This window comes from Populus alba, chromosome 3 (genome assembly GCF_005239225.2).
Source record: "Populus alba chromosome 3, ASM523922v2, whole genome shotgun sequence".
NCBI lineage: Eukaryota > Viridiplantae > Streptophyta > Magnoliopsida > Malpighiales > Salicaceae > Populus > Populus alba.
The window spans coordinates 2,154,319-2,172,183 of NC_133286.1; the positions used below are offsets into that span (position 1 = coordinate 2,154,319).

The 17,865-nt window shown below is 37.4% G+C and overlaps 1 protein-coding gene across 1 annotated transcript; it reads right to left on the reverse strand.

Moving 5' to 3' along the window:
* Nucleotides 1–1,209: 1,209 nt before the first annotated feature.
* Nucleotides 1,210–17,647, reverse strand: LOC118044085 (disease resistance protein RML1B). Its single transcript, XM_073408135.1, has 9 exons — nt 16,664–17,647; nt 10,788–10,803; nt 9,514–10,703; nt 9,223–9,392; nt 8,239–9,138; nt 7,708–8,154; nt 1,535–1,625; nt 1,385–1,436; nt 1,210–1,291 (listed from the first exon to the last, which is right to left on the reverse strand). Exons 1-9 carry the CDS (start codon nt 17,241–17,243, stop codon nt 1,210–1,212), a joined length of 3,528 nt encoding a protein of 1,175 aa, XP_073264236.1. The 5' UTR covers nt 17,244–17,647.
* Between the last annotated feature and the right edge of the window lie 218 nt (nt 17,648–17,865).

Genomic DNA, 17,865 nt, shown 5'->3' on the forward strand with positions numbered 1-17,865 from the left:
AAACAAAAAGATGAGAATTAAGGAACATAACTACAAAAATTGTAATTTAACCCTAATTTAATTTAAGCACAAAACCTGACAATATAAAATAAAATTAAGTTATTTAAAAATATTTTGAAGGGAAACCAACTTAAAAATCGTTAAATTGTCGGGATATTTTCAAATTACATGCCTAATTTGATGTCTTTTTCATCGAATCTAAACTTGTGGTTACTATAATTTTCTTCAGATGAAAACAAGCACTTAGTCCATTATATTTCGGTAAAGAAGTACTTGTAAACGAACCCGGTTCAAAAGCTTTTAGAAGACATGGATGGTAAGTACTTGGATAAAAAAGAAAGCATGTGCAAGAATTAATTTCATGTGTTATCTACTTGTAAATGGGGTTTGTTCTTGTGAGGCTTTTCGTTCTTGGGAGGCTTGGCTTTTCGTTCTTGTGAGGCTTTTCGCTCTTGTGAGGCTGAAACAAGCTAGCAAATTCCAAGCATAAGTGATGATAGGAGTCAAAGAAGACGATGGCAGCACTTTTGCTCATCTTAACAAACTAATCTTTTGAGTAAATAATAAGAAATGAATAGATAAAAATATTTTTGAGAATGGGTTAAGACAACAAAATTTGAAGTTTGAGGATGAAATTATTAAATTTGAGAGTTATATTGATCAATAATTGAAGAATTAATAGGTTGGAGACTTTAATTAAAAATTTTAATTAATTAAAGAAATCAGGGGCTTGATTAAAGAAATACCAGAGTTATGGGTTGATTAGAAACAAATTTCAGGAGATTAAAAGACTAAGGACCATGGTGAAATTGCGGGTTTACTTTAGAAATTTTAACTGATTTTTCCAAAGATAATTTTAAAAGAATTAAAAGTTGAAGATATAATTAAGGACCAAATTGAACAATCCGGAAATTAAGGACTGTTTTGTAAACAGTGTTATAATTTAGGGATTCGGTTGAAATTAATCCAAATGGCAAAATTAAAAGAAATTTTTAAATAATTGAGATCCAATTGTTAAATTTCCAAAGATCAGGGGTCAAAATGAAAGTATCCATTTCAACCGAAACGACGTTGTTGCTAGGTGGAACAGCCGTGCTTGGTCTCTTCATCCAGATTCAATAGGAGAGCTGAAAATCTGCAACAAATTTGATCTAATCGTGGACCACGTCTCTTGCCCACAATCTCGTTCGTGGATTGAATAACAGTCCTTCAAAGGCAAAACTGGTTAGACGCAAGCGACTGGATCTCTATAAGAAGGAGAGCAAAAAAACCAGAGCGGGGGGACCGAAAACTAGAGCAAAAACAGAGGCAGAACTAGAGCAATAACAGAGCAAAAAACCTAGAGAAAGAAATAATACACAGAGAGAAGGAGAGGAAAGGAAACCAGCATACACAAATAATTGTCCCTGCCATTGCCTTCATCTCTGCAAACACCCCTGCACAAAAAAGAAAACACCCAAAACAAACTCATAGTAGGGTGGCATCATCTTCTTAGTGTTAAAGGTTGTTGAGAAAAAAAAAGGAAAACACATACCAGTGAGCACAGAAGGAAGACAAAAGGGAAACAGTAGGCGAGAATCATCATCAGTGCTATAAGCACCTTCAGTCTCCAGAAGCAGGTGTTGCTACCCAATTTGGTCCATGTTTTGATAAATTTTCAGAAAAAATCCAAAAATTGCGAAAAACATCAAAAATCCAAAACAATACTTTTTTAAAATATATTTGCATCATTTTTATAATTTTTAGTATCGTCTCAAAAGAATTTAAACTTTCAAAGGTTTTTAGAACGCGTTTGACTTTTAACGCTATATTTTTAAAATCACCAATTTTCCTCATTCGAGTCGATGTTGATAAGAAAAGTCCAAAAAAAAAAACCAAATATACAAAAAAAAAAATAAAAAATAAAGAAGAAGTTGAGGGACCAAATTTGAAAATCTAGCAATATTTGTACCTATAAATACTAGTCTCTACAACACACACAAAGGGGGAAGCAATTTTAAAACATTAGAAAAATACAAAAAAAAATAAAATTGAAAGAAAACCCTAACCCTAAAAGCAGCTTTTTTCAAAGGGGGCGGTGCCCCCCTCCCTTTCCTCTCATCTTCTTCAGGCCGCCTCCACCCCCTCCATCACTGTTTCCTTTCTTCTTGCCAGCCCTCACCATCTCCTTCTCCCCTCATCCCATCTCCACTGTCAGCCCCCAAAACCAACACCCCCTTTTGCTTCAGAGCTTCCTCCCTTAGCAGCACTCCATTAATGAGAAAGTAGATCTTTCAGACGCATAGGCTTTGAGGCGGCATTTACTAGAGTGTGGTGTATAATTTTGAGAACGTAACTGAGCTGTACACATACAAAGAATAAGAAACATTCTATCATTGTAGACCTCTTGGAAAACAAATTTTGTATGTTAATACCAGATAAAAGAACAAGTTTTATACATTTCTCTAATCAAGTGAATTGATATCATGTGCTCAGGAAAGCCAACACAGGATTGCTATTAACAATTTAATGAATTAGGCAAAGAGAATGTTTGCCTAATTCATTCCCTAATTTAACATGTCCTGTCATCACTGCATCATACTTGGGCCTTTACCAAGTTGTTGAACATGACCATGGTAACTAGTGAAATGAACATAAACACGACTTCAAAGCTAAACTAATTACCGGAATTGGCAGTCTATCCAACAAACTATCAAATCCGAAGCCTGTCGGCAATTCAGCCTTCAACCAGCACTAGATCGGTTGGCTAAATCTAAGAAGAGGTCTAGATTGCTTAGCAGAGCAATCAATCTGGTAAAAAAGATTATAATTTTTAGACTCCTTAAATTTTGTTATGAGATTCTACGGATCCAGTTTTATAATGAGATTGGTTAGTTGTAATCAATTGAGTTTCAGAATTCTTCTAAATTAGATTCAAAAGACATTGTTTGAGCCAATTTTATTATTTTTCATTTTCATTTTATATTTCTTGGTTTTTTTAGGCTAGTTTTGAGTTTATTTAAAGAGTTACAAAATATACAATAATAAAATCTGTTGAATATTAAACTCAATATCAGAAGGTCAAGGAAGGCAACCACCACTTGCAGCCACAACTGCCACCAACCGACCAGCCATCAGCCGCAAGTCGCCGACCAGCCACCAGCCGCAGCCGCCAGCCGCCTTCACACTTGGAAAGTTTGAATTTTCTTGTTTTGAATTCGTGTATAAATAGAGTGCCCAGTTTGTGTTAATGTGTGTGGAGAGAATTGAGAGAAACACTAGAAAGAGAAAGAGAGAGAGAGGGCGTGTATTGTTAAGCTTTTGTTGTATTAATTGTAAGCTTCGGATTTTGTAATAAAACCTTGTGTTTTACCCCCTCTGAGTGTTTCAAAGCCACAACCAGTGGTTTCTCCCACCAACAATTGGTATCAGAGCCCCGTTCTTCAGAAAAAAGAAGAGTTTTGGGTATATCCGAATTTTCAAAGTTGTCAAAAACGAGTTTTGATCATTCCACAGTGTAGAGTTCATCAAGACGACCTCACTGTCTCAAGAATCAGCCTGATCGGAGACCTCGGTGAGCCACACGCGCCGCCTGAAGATTCTGCCCAGATCGCCCATGCGCAGCCATGCGACCAGAGGTTGAAGACGACTAAGCCACACGCGCGCCATATTTGAGCCGCGCCGAGCCGATTAAGCCGAGTCCTAGCCGAGCCTCAAGCCGAGTCCAGCCGAGCCACAAGCCGAGCCGTACTCGCGCCGAGCCAAGCTGTCATCAAAGCCGCGCCGAGCCAACAAAATATTCCCCAGAATATTCCCGGTTCAACCCAGCGAACCGCTCGCCGTACAGAATTGGTGTTTTGACCGGTTCACCCCTTTTCTGACCCGATTTCAAAAAGTCAGATCGGTTCCCTATTTTTTGGACCATTCCGGATCGATCTACAGTGTCCGTTTGGCCAAATTCGGCTCCCAGAAAGGTGATAGAGTCATTCAAAGAGCAAAATGACTACGAAAGGTACACATACACTCATCCCGAAGCTGACCAAAGACAACTATGATAGTTGGTGCATCAGATTGAAGGCATTCCTTGGGTCACAAGAGTGTTTGGATATTGTACAAATTGGTTATGATGAACCAGAGTCCAAAGAAAGAGAAGATGCTTTACAAGAGGCACAGAAGCAAGCCCTCAAAGTCAACAGAAAGAAGGACAACAAAGCAAAGACTATCATCTATCAAGGTCTTGATGAAGATACATTCGAGATAATAGCTTCCACTGAAACATCAAAAGATATATGGGAGGCTCTCCAACAGAAATACAAAGGTGCTGACAGAATCAAGAAGATTCATCTTCAATCTTTGCGAGGTGAATTTGAGTTATGGCAAATGAAGTCCTCAGAGTCTATTTCTGATTATCACACAAGGATTATGGTGATAGTCAACCAGATGAGGAGAAATGGAGAAGCCATCGTCGATTCTCGTATTACTGAAAAAATTTTGAGATCCCTAGATCCAAAATTTGATTTTATTGTTGTCGCCATTGAAGAGTCCAAAGAAGTGGACAAGTTGACAGTGGATGAACTTATGAGTTCTTTGCAAGCTCATGAGCAGAAGATCGTAAAGCGAAATGGAGATAAGGAAAATGAGCATGCCTTACAAGCAAAGCTATCTCTCAAGGACAGATATGAGCAAGGGGAGACTTCATCAAGTGGATACACCACTCAAGCAGGAAGTCAACAATCCAGAGGAGGATTCCATAGATTCCAAGGAAGAGGTTCTTGGAATACAAGCTTTAGAGGAAGAGGTGGTAGAAACACCACCAGAGGAGGCCGAGGACAACAAGCATTCACTCCCAGAGGAAGAGGAGGCGGTTACAATAACTGTGACAAGAGGAATATCCAATGTTATAGTTGCAATCAATTTGGGCACTATAGCACTAAATGTCGATGGAAAGCTCCGTTGGAGATACGTGAGCATGCCAACTATGCAGAGAAGGATGACAGAAAAGCATCTGCATTTCTTGTCCAACAAGAACTTGGCGAGAAACAAGAAAATATATGGTATCTAGATACTGGAGCCAGCAATCACATGTGCGGCTACCGAGAGTTATTTGGTGATCTAGATGAGACCAAGCACGTTCTAGTTACTTTTGGAGATACCACAAAGGTTCCATTCAAAGGTAAAGGCAACATCCCAGTCAAGTTGAAGAATGACGATTCCAGCTACATCACCGATGTGTATTATGTCCCAGCCATAAAGCAGAACCTGATCAGCTTAGATCAACTTTTGGAGAGAGGATATACTTTTTACTCGAAGAATTGTCATGTGGCAATTAGAGACAACAATGGGAGATTAATGGCCTATGTGAAAATGTCCAAGAATAGGATGTTCCCTTTGAACATCCAGTATGATGCAGCAAGGTGTTTGAGCGCTATCACCAACAGTGAAGAATGGCTTTGGCACCTGAGGCTTGGACATCTGAATTTCACAAGTCTAAAGATGCTAGCAAGTAAGAAGATGGTCAAAGGTTTGCCTCACATTGATCATCCAGATGAAGTCTGTGAGAGTTGTGTCCTCAGCAAACATCACAGATCCAGTTTTGCCAAAGAAGCCAACTGGAGAGCAAAGAGGCCACTGGAGTTAGTACACACAGATGTGTGTGGTCCAATTACGCCTATGTTGACTGGACAAAATAGGTACTTCCTCACTTTTACTGATGATTTTAGTAGAAAGACATGGATATACTTTCTGAAGAGGAAGTCAGAAGTATTCAACTGTTTTAAAGATTTTAAAGCAATTGTGGAGAAGCAAACTGGTTACACGATCAGAACCGTAAGATCTGATCAAGGTGGAGAATATACAGCAAATGACTTTGAAGCCTATTGTACACAACAAGGCATCAGACATCAGACAACACCAGCTTATACACCACAGCTGAATGGTGTAGCAGAAAGGAAGAATCGAACGATTCTTGACATGGCAAGAAGTTTGCTCAAAGCAAAGAAGCTGCCCAAACAATACTGGGCTGAAGCTGTATCATGTGTAGTGTATCTGTTGAATCGCTGCCCAACCAGAAGTTTGCAAGGAGTCATTCCAGAAGAAGCATGGAGTGGTCACAAACCAAGTGTTACTCATCTACGAGTCTTTGGTTGTGTGGCATATGCAAAGATCCCAGATGCAAGAAGGAGAAAGCTCGATGATAAAAGCGAGAAATGCATCTTTGTCGGATATGGTGAAAGAAGGATGGGATACAAGCTGTATAATCCCATCACGAAGAAGGTGATTATGAGTAGAGATGTTATCTTTGAAGAAGATAAATCTTGGGAATGGAATGATGATCAAGAAGCAGTCAAATGGATCAACACTGATTTGATCCTTGAAGGTGAAGAAGTACCAACAGTACTTGCAGAAGAACCGATTGTACCTGCAGAAGAACCGGTTGTGCCAACAACTAAACCACAAAGTCCGGTGTTTATACCAGCAACTGAACCACAAAGTCCGGTACACAGATTCCCTGTATTCAACAGGAGAAACACACCAGGAGCATCATCATCAACACCACCATCAGCATCCTCATCAGAAGGACCAAGAAGGATGCGGAATCTTGAAGAGTTGTACGATACCACTCAGGTCATGGAAGATACAACTCTGTTTTGTTTCCATGCAGATAGTGACCCATTAAGCTTCAATAAAGCTGTCACAGAAAAGAAATGGATAAAAACAATGGATGAAGAAATACATGCCATTGAGAAGAATGATACCTGGAAGCTGACTCATCCACCAGAAAAGAAGAAAGCAATAGGTGTCAAATGGGTCTATAAGACGAAAGCCAAATTAGTGGATAAAGGCTACAAGCAGAGAGAAGGCATTGAAAGGAGAAGTGTTCATGCTTGGCATGACATCCCTCGATTGAGTTTAAGGGGGAGATTTGTTGAATATTAAACTCAATATCCAGAAGGTCAAGGAAGGCAACCACCACTTGCAGCCACAGCTGCCACCAACCGACCAGCCACCAGTCGCCGACCAGCCGCCAGCCACCAGCCGCCGACCAGCCGCCAGCCGCAGCCGCCAGCCGCCTTCACACTTGGAAAGTTTGAATTTTCTTGGTTTGAATTCGTGTATAAATAGAGTGCCCAACTTGTGTTTATTTGTGTGGAGAGAATTGAGAGGAACACTAGAAAGAGAATAGAGAGAGAGGGCGTGTATTGTTGTTAAGCTTTTGTTGTGTAATTGTACGCTTCGGATTTTGTAATAAAACCGTGTGTTTTATCCCCTCTGAGTGTTTCAAAGCCACTACTAGTGGTTTCTCCCACCAACAAAATCTTGAATATAAAGTTATAAAATATACAATAATAAAATTTTTGATAGAATTTTGATTCTTGTATTTACTGTTTGTTTATGTGTTTTTCTTATGTTGTTTTCGTTTACGTAAGTTTATATAATTTGGTTAGTATATAGAAAACCAAACTTAAGTTTATATAATTTGGTTAGTATATAATTTACAAGTGCATTAAGGTGGAGAAGAATAATATTTACAGCTATCTTGAAAACCAATTAATAATTGAAGAACAATTTGCAGTAATTACAGAACTCTCTCTCCCTTTCAATGTCTTCTATTTCTCCCTGAACTTTTGTTTCTTAAGGAAGATCCGTGTCCGCCAGTAGATTTTCATCAAAGTGCAGATATACCCCACAATTTTTCAACTTGAAATGCTTTTGGATCTCATGACCTACCTTCCTCCCCCTGTTGTCCACTTCATGGTGGTGGAATTTAAATGTTACTTCATTGCCAGAATATTGACGTAAATGATTTACCAATTCGAGCTCGTAGCGTAGAATCATGTGATCTGAGTCACATGTCTCCAAGTTAAGTGATAGAGCACGGCTTCCCTGGAAAGCGAAGACGCCTTCATCATCACCATCATGCTCGCAGTTTTTACTCTTAACATGGTAATCAAAATATACATGAACATAAGAACGATCAATGACTTCGTAAAGCATGTCATGGGAGGGAAGAGGGAGTAGAAAGACAAGGCAGAAAGCAATTCCCTTGAGCTGATGACAATTTGAGGGCAACTGTATGGTGAGTGAAGATCCAATTCCTTCGTCACCAAACCATTCTGGAATTTCACTCCCCGGTAGAACCATTAGAATTCTGCCAAGTGGGATCTCCTCTCCGGACTGTAACACAGAAGTCACATTCCGAAAATGTGATGAAGCAAGCAAGAGAGAGAGAAGAAAGATAGACCGGGTTAGGAGACATACCTGAATTTTCAAAAGCATTGATGCTATTAGTGGTTTCTGATCCAATTTGAAGCAATTTGAAAAATCCAATCTAAACCATAATCTGCCGATATTGATGATTGATATCACGGTTTCTAGTGATGCACAGTCATGTGTTGATAGATTCTTGAGCGAAGGGGGGAGCTCAGGTAACGCTTTAATAGGCGTTCCATGCAAAGTCAGATCTTCCAAACATACCATATCTTTGATAGATAAGGGTAGCTCTTTAATAGGAGTTCCATCTAAATTTAGAGTTATCAAAGATATCATGTGCTTAATTAATGATGAGGGTACCTCTTTAATGCCTGTTTTACTCAAGTAAAGATGCTGCAAAGATTTCATAGGCACTGTGATTTCTGGGAGGGTCTCAAGTTTTGAGCAACCACTCATATCCAGCACGTAGAGTCTTGTGAGAAACTGGATTGATGAGGGCACCTCTTTAATAGCAGTTCCACTTAGATATAACTTTCTTATATCCTCTGAAATCTCTGGAAACTTGGTCATCTCTGAGCAACCATCTAGAAAAAGAAGTTCCAACGTGCCAGTAACTGATTGTGGAACTTCTTTGATTGAAGTTTCCTCCAACTGTAACCATTTCATATTTTGTGAAATCGTTGGACACATGGTCACATCTAGGCACCGACTTATAAGAAGTACTTTGAGAACCTTTGAATCAAGCATTGGAAAACTTCTGAGATTATAGCAAAAATCGAGATCAAGTTCTTCCAGCTTGTCAAGATATTGAAGAGATGACGGAACCTCGGTTAAACTCGAACAGGCCACAAGGTATAAGCCTTCTAAATTTTTAGCCTTTGATAGATCTGGTAATTCCGTTAAATATGGAGAGTAAGATAGTTTAATTTTTCTTAAATTTCCAACATCCTGTCAACAGAAAAAGGCATAATTAGAAAGTTAGCACCTCCAACTACTATTTCTGATCATAAATCTGCAGCAATTAAATCATACCTGTACTCCAGTCCAAAGTTTTACAAGCTTGCTTCCGCATAGGTCAAGCTCGACAAGGTGTTCAGCACAAAAAAATGGCGGCAAGGATTTTGAAGGGAATCCATACCAGTGTAAATATACCAGCTTATTAGAAAGATATTCGAGGCCAGTAGGAGGAAGGTGCATTTTATCTTCGGAGGAATGACTGAGATAGAGATTGAGAAATCTAAGACGATCCATTATTGTGAAGGCATCAGATTTCAAGTGTATCTGTCTCGATAACATGGACATGTCCAAAGATATGCCTTTAACTTTTTGAGTTCCCTATAAACAAGAATAAAGAATAAACAAAAAACAATACAATCGACTCAAACACATCAACTTTTGAACAAATAAATGAACGACAGTTAATGGCTGTAACTTTAACCTTATTTTCCTCCAATACATGAACGACATCAGGTAGGTGACATAACCTGCTACGTTCGCCAGGAAAATTAGATTCTGCACGAACAATGTTAAATGCCATTTCTTGTAGTAAATCATGCATTTCTAGCAAGTTTTCAGTTGTAGTTATGAGACACTTATCAATGAGCGTGCTTATATCAAAAATCACAGGCCGATCATCAAAGCCATCTAATATTCTTGTTGCTCGATTTTTCTCCCATCTTCTCAAGAAATGTGCTATGTCAAGAAATATGGATTTTTGTTCTGAATCCAACCCTTCATAACTAATTATCAACGCATTTTTTATTTGAGGGTTCTGAGCTAGTTTATTCAATGCACTGCGCCATTCTTCGATGCTTTTACCATAGAGAGAGGAACCCAAAACTATAAGAGCCAACGGATTGCCTTGTACATGACTTGTAATGTGTTCTATCAAGTCTCTATGATCAATTGTGGGGATGCAATTCTTCAAGGCTTTTGAGCTAAAGAGTCGAAGAGCTTCTTCATGGTTCAACCTCTCAACCTCGTATGTCTCATCAACTACATTATTAAGCACTTGCTTGTCCCTACTTGTTACGAGAACTTTACTGCCCGGACCAAATGAACTGTTTCGTCCATCAAGCAAATCTTTCCATTCTTCTAAACGTATTAAATTATCCACATCATCCAGAACAATAAAAACCTTTTTGCGACGAAGTCTATCCCTCACAAAAGAATCTTGAAAACTCAAGGAGCCCATGTTCAGAATTTCTTGGCCAAGCAGCTGTGAAAGAAATCTTCTTTGCAAATCAGATTGTTGCCTAAAGTTTTCAACAAAGATTCCTTCAAATCGAGAACGAACCTTGTTGCACACAACTTGAGCAATCGTTGTCTTACCGATACCACCCATTCCCCATATCCCTACAATGAGAACATCTGGAGATTCCATATTTAACAAGCACTCAACTTTGTTAACACGAACATCAATTCCAAATAGACCCGTAGTGTGACTTGAAGACATGGCATGAAATTTTTTCAAAACATCTCCAACGATTTTCTCAATAAATTCAGACTCCATCCTGACAAACAAGAAGAACACACATATATTTGTTTGTCAAAATGGACCGAACAAGAAGAAACAACAAACATATAAACATACTCACTCCTTAGTAGCTATATCTATACATAGTAGGCTGGTATGAGTAATTGAGCATCATTATTGGCAGTGGATAGTGCTAATGTAACACATGAATCAATGACGACATTTTCAACAGTGTCCGGATAGCTTAGAAATAATTGTGTCTTTACAATAATAGTTCTATTTAAGGATGGAAAGCTAAGAATAGAAATACACAAAAGTCTTTCCTAAACTTATTCTTGATTTATAGTTTTCCTGATTTGTAATATTTGATTGCTAAATTAGTTCATGTCAACACTGCCCCTCCAGGTGGTGCAAAGATATTTCGTATGCCAAACTTATTGAGATAGCAATGAAACACTTTACTCGATATTGCTTTAGTAAGGATATTTGCTGAATGATCCTCAGATTTGGTAAAATAAAAAATCACAATCTTCTCATCAAGTTTATGCTTAATGAAATGTCTATCTACTTCCACGTGTTTAGTTCAGTCATGTTAAACTAAATTAATGGCTATAGAAATGTAGTTTTGTTGTCACAGTACAACTTGATTTCAGTATCCATAGGATATCTCAGGTTCTTAAGTAACCCTTTTATCCATAGTACCTCGCATAATCCTTTGGTCATCCCCCTGAATTCTGTTTTAGCACTAGATAGAGCAACTACCTTTTGCTTCTTACTTTTCTAGGTTACCAAGTTTCCCCCAACAAAGGTAAAGTATCCGAAAGTAGATTTTTTTGTCAATCAGATTCCCAACCCAGTTTGCATTAGTATAACCAATGTTGTTAAGGTGATCATTCTTTAAAAAGAGAATTCCTCTTCTCATAAAAGATTTCAAATATCTAAGCACTTGCAATGCTGCCTCCATATGTGCTTCACTTGGGTTATGCATGAACTAACTAACAAGATTGACTATATATATGATATCAAGATGTGTATGTGATAGGTAGACGAGTTCCCATAAGTTTTTGATATGGTTCTCTATTTGTGGGAATTTGATCCAAATATTCTGCTAAAGAATGATTATCTATGATTAGTGTATCCATAGGTTTGTATTCTAACATACCTATCTTAGCTAATAAGTCTAATACATACTTCCTTTGTGATAGGAATATGCCTAGTTTTGATTTGTATACTTCAATGCCCAAAAAATACTTCAACCCACTAAGATCTTTTATTTCAAATTCACTTGCTAGATACTTTTGTAATTCTAAAATTCCTTCTTCATCATACTTGTGACTATCATGCCATCAACATAAATAATCAAAGATATTGTTTTCCCCCATTTCTTTTTAGAAATAGTGTATGGTCCGAGTTGCTTTGGCTAAATCCATGCTTTTGCATTGCTAGACTGAATCTTCCAAACCATACCATAGGAGATTGTTTCAGTCCATAAAGTGATTTTGTAAGCCTGCCCACCATTTTTTTTTTTTTTGTTCTTTTAGTTAAACAAAGGGGAACATCCATGTATACTTTCTCCTCTAGATGTCCATGAAGAAATACATTATTTACATCAAACTTATATAAAGGCCAATCCAGGTTTGCCGCAAGTGATAGGAGTATCCGAAAAGTGTTTAGTTTGGCTATTGGTGAGAAAGTTTCCTAGAAGTCTATGCTATATGTTTATGTGTATCATTTAGCCACCAGTCTCGCTTTGTATCGTTCTACTGTCCTATCGGCTTTATATTTCACAGTAAACACTCATTTACATCCAATTGTCTTTTTTCTATCTAGCAATATAGTTACCTCCCCGATATTATTATTCTGGAGAACCTTCATTTCATCATAAACAACCATCTTCCAATGTTCATCTAGCATGGCTTCTTCAATGTTTTGTAGGACATGTTCTGAAGATAATTTTCCTATAAAGACCATTGCTGCATCCGACATGTTATGGGCTGAGATAAAGTTTTCAATGGAGTATCTGGCCTTTGTCCTTCTATTTATGGTGAGTACCAGTTTGGGGGTATCCCCTGATTATGCTTGTGAGGTAAATTGTATTTCATAGAATCGAGTAATGTAGGAGAGTCGGGAGATCTTACGTCAGTTATAGTGTTGGGAAAGTCCTCATAATTTTGATTTTGGTCGTGTTGTATGTTGAAGAGGGGGTTATTCGATGTGGCTTGAGTATGTAAGTCGGTGTGGTTGGTTTGCTAAGTAATCTCCAGTTATGTTTGAGTGTGTCTTTTAGTATGGTCAATGTGAACCCAATCTAATATCTACTGTTCATTTCTATTCTTCCCCTAGAGAATAGAAAGGGATGGTTTATTGAAGAAATAGTTGGTCTTAAGAAAGGTTATATTCATAGTAACATATAATTTGCATGAAAGGGGATCACAACACCATATCCTTTCATATGAGAACCATAGCCAATAAAGACACAATGAACAACATATGGATCCAACTTGGATCGTTGGTGCTTTGAAACATGTACAAATATAACACAACTAAATATTTTTGGAGGTATATAGAGTGTTGAAGATAGTGTAACATTTCGTTCCAAAGTCTTGAGTGGTGTGTGAAAATTAAGTACTAGGGATGACATATAATTGAAGATAAATAAATGTACCCACGACATCAGGCCAAAATCGTTGGGGCATATGAGCAGCTCCCATTATTGTTCGTACTGTCTCCAGTTTGTGTCTATTTTTTCATTTAATAATTTCATTCTGCTAATGAGTATGTAGACATGTAGTCTTATGTATCATGCCCTTGCTATCACAAATTTGTCTATACTTTTGACTAAAATATTTGCCTTCATTATTATATCAAATAGTTTTAATGCCCAAATAGAACTGGGTTTGTACAAGGGTGAAATTTTTAAAAAAAAAACTAGTAGGACATCTTTCTTATGTTTCAACACGTAAAACCAAGAGGCCCTTGTACCTTCATCAATAAAAGTGAAACAATTTAAAGCCAGTAGTGATCATAACAGCTATAGGACCCCATAAATCAAAGTAAATAATCTCAAATGGTGTATTGCATTTATTATAATTGATGGGGTAAATTGTTCAATAACTTCTACTTAAGATACAATCCTTGCATTTGAAACTAGAGAGCAAAACATTTTCAAATGAAGTAGGGAATAAATGTTGTAAATAGATGAATGATGGATGTCCTAACCGATAATTCCATAAACAAATGTCTTGTCCTTGCTACTGTGATGATTGAGCAAAATGAACTATATAATATAACCCTCATCTCTTAGTATCACGACCTAAAATCTTTTTCATGAGAACATCTTGAAACAAACAAAATGAGGAGTACATTAGTACGCAATAATTTAATTTTTTTTTACTCGACCACTAATACTAATTTAGTGAAGAGTAAAGGAACAAAAAGAGTATCAGAAAGAGTGGATGTGGTTGATAATTTCATTATTCCTCCCTTTGTTACCAGATATATATCACTGTTAACATTTGATATGGCATGTTGTCGAGTAACTGACTTTGTTTTAAAGTCATTAGGATCATATGTCATGCGACTTGTCATTCCTAAGTCAATAATCCAATTGTTTCTATTCTTAGCTTTAAATGGGGGAGAGAGTGTCGGCAGAGGAGCCATATATTAACTTTTGCCGACGGACTTACCGACGGACATTAATACCGTCGGTGAATCCGTCGGCAAAATCGTCGGTACACGTCACCGCACGGACCTGCTGTTCAAATCCATCGGTGATTCCATCGGTATTTTTAACGGTGCACCCGTCATGTCACTGGTACGGATCTGGCATTTCAAATCCGTTGGTGATTCCGTCGGTTTTTTTTTACGGTAAATAGGTCACCTCACGCGTACGGGCCCCAGTTTTTAATTCCGTCGGTGATTCCGTCGGAAAAATCACCCGCCAAAACCTCTGCGCTACTGCCCGCCCTTTTTTCATTAATTCTGAATTTTCGGTCGGTAATTCGGTCGGTAATTACCGACGGACTATTTCCGTCGGTAATGACCGACCGAATTACCGATGAATATTTTCCGTCGGTGATTTCGGCCGAAAAATACCGACAGAAAACATTCCGTCGGTATGTCCGTTGGTATTTAGCGATTTTCTGGTAGTGTTTCCATTGGATACTAAGTTCCCTACTCCAATAGTACTCTCTATTAGTAACACGTAACTTTGGTGTGCTTGTTTATGCCATAATGAGTGCACACACCCTCATGGGCTTTCGATCTAACAAACAATGGCCTCTTGGAATTCAGTCCATGTGGACCAGGCCTGGGCCGAATGGTATGCTTATTAGATGATGATGGGCCAAAAAACTGTTCTGAGAGTTGCCACTAGGTCCAGCCCATTTGTTTGGGCTTATGAGAGTGAGGCCCTTGAAATCAGCCCAGCCTTCATCAACCTTCCTGCCACTCATGCCAGTCATCATGGTTTTTTCATTCAATAGCCCTAGGTTCCTCATGCCTCCCCTTCTCATCTCACCTCAGTCCATGTTTCTGCCTTTTGTTAGTAAACCGAAACTATCTCCACCTTCCTTCTCCATCATTACGGTTTGCCTGGTGTTCTCTCTTCTTACTTGAGCGAAGGCTTGCTCGATCGATGGTAGAGTAATTTGTTGAAGAATAAGTCAGCGGGTCTGATCAAATTGATCATCTAAACCATCTAAGAAGGTATAAATTTGATCTTCTTGAATTATTTTATTGTATTTTTTATTTCCTCATCACATGTCATGGCCTTTAGGCATTTATAGTTAATCTCTCACTAGAGAGTTTGTAAGTCGATGTAGTAGTCTTCTAAAGAACCACTCCTTTGTGTTGTTCGACTGACTTTGCTTTTTAAATTATATACCTAGACACTATCTCCTTTATCAAAGTAGGTTGTGGCAATGATATTTTAAGCACCTTTATCTATAGGAAATCTAATAAAATTCTCAATAAATTTGGGTTTAGAGAATTGATAATCCAACCTTTAACGATGACATTTTCTATTCTCCATTTACTATATGTTGGGTCGGTAAGTGCTGGTTGTATGATTTTGCCAATGATTAATCCAAGTTTGTCTCTGCCGAAGATATATAAACATCTCCATATATGTGATTATAGTTCATAATTATGGCCAATGAATTTGATTCTACGGGTGGCTATAATTAGCAAGTCGGGGTTTTGGATAGAGTTGGTTTGAGTGTCGGTTCCAGAATTTGTGGTTGTAATCTAGGCATGGTTTGGTGGATTTGGTTCTGCCATGTTTTAGGTTGTCTGTGATTTGAGAGGAAGGAAAATAAAGGTTAGATTTGGAGAAGTTGTTTTGATACCTTGTCAAAGATAACTTAGAAACAATTGTGTTTGTATCAATTTATTGTCATACTTTCTTATTGCATAGAACGTGTGTGTAGTCCTGTTTAAGGATGGAAAGCTAAGAATAGAAATATACAAAATTCTTTCCTAAACTTATTTGTAATTTCTAATTTTTCTGATTTGTAATATCTCATGCTACAGTTAATCAATCCTTGAAACTGGAAACTACTTGTAATCGGTGTTTCTCTAAGAAAATCAATGAAATGCAAATGCATAAAATCTTTTCTCATGTCATTGTATGTAGAATCATCTCAATAAAAAAAAATCAAAAAGATTTCAAACTATGATTTATTTTATTTTCAAACACATCATAATCCTAATCCTGTTTCACCCTCAAATAAATAAATTATTAATGCCTCAATTTCAAGTGAAACTATAGAAGAAAACATTGATTGTCCTGATAAAATTTAATGTAAGGACTCCTATGTATCTGCTTTCTATCTCCTGAAGCGTAAGATCTATACTAGTGTTTCGCTACAACGTTTTCAAAATCAAATAAAATAAATATAGATTCACAGAGCTCATCATTCTCAATAATTTTAAATTAAATTTCAAATCCTCAACAAATGAACGAATATTTTCTTTTGGGATATATTTCAAGAGCTTACTCAGACTTCCCTAAGCTCCATCCAGCTAGAGTGGCTGTATCCGTCAAAGCGTCTCTGAAGCTCTGCACTTTGTCCATCGTCAAAGCTTTCTTCTTTGTAAGTCTAGCAAATGCATCCCCAAAGCTTCCTGTTTGATTTCTTACATGGGATGGATCAACCTGGTAGAATACCGGAATAACTATCTGTCCATTATTTTTTCTACGCTCAAAAATCTTTGCAAGCTCCTCTAAACACCATTTGGAGGATGCATAGTTTTCAGAAAAAACAATCACAGAAAGCTTGGCCTCTTCAATTGTTCTCAGAAGTGATTCCGGAATCTCATCTCCTCTCACATGCTGATCATCTACGAAAGTTAGGATTTGTTTCCGTTTCAGAGCAGCATGGAGGTGGCTGGTAAAACCAACACGGGTGTCTTCTCCCCTGAAACTAAGGAAGACATCATATTTAATTACTAGTGGTTGGGCGGTGGTTAAGGTGGAAGGAGTAGATGGCGATGGAGATATATGACGGTTTCGTATGATGAATCTCCAGAGATAAACAAACAAAAAGATAGAGAGAAACAAGAAAAACATCGCCATTGTTTTGTGGAGAAACAGTCGAAGAAACAAGAGTAAGACTCTGGTGGGAAGGGAGAGAACGGAAATAACTCCAGGAAAAAGATGAGACTGATTGTGAATCAGTGGCTTAGGCTTTACGTGTTTAAGACCCTGCCTTAGGCATATGTAGGAGGTTGCACATTGTTGTCTTCCTGAAAGTGAAGTGATTTGATAGGAGAGGGTATTAATGGGCTGTTTGTATCTTTCCTGTATAGAAAATGTATTTATAAATCTTGAAATTTTTTAATTTTTTATTTGAAATTAATTTTTTTACGTTTTAATATTCAAAATAATTTTTAAAAAATAAAAAAATATATTATATTAATTTTTTTAATAAAAAAAAACAACAACTACGTACCACTTACCGAAGAAACCTTCCATGTCTTGAGTCCAAGTGTTTGCACCGAGGACTTTTTTACCTTCCATGTCGTAAATTATGATGATTTGATTGAGAAGAACTTGATACTCTACCGTCTACCCCAATAATTAGTGTTATTTGTATTATAACTTTTTTTAACATTTTAAATTTATTAGTTATTTTCTTAACATACAAAGCGTATTTCATAATTATTTTTTTAAAATATTTTTTATTTTAAAATATATT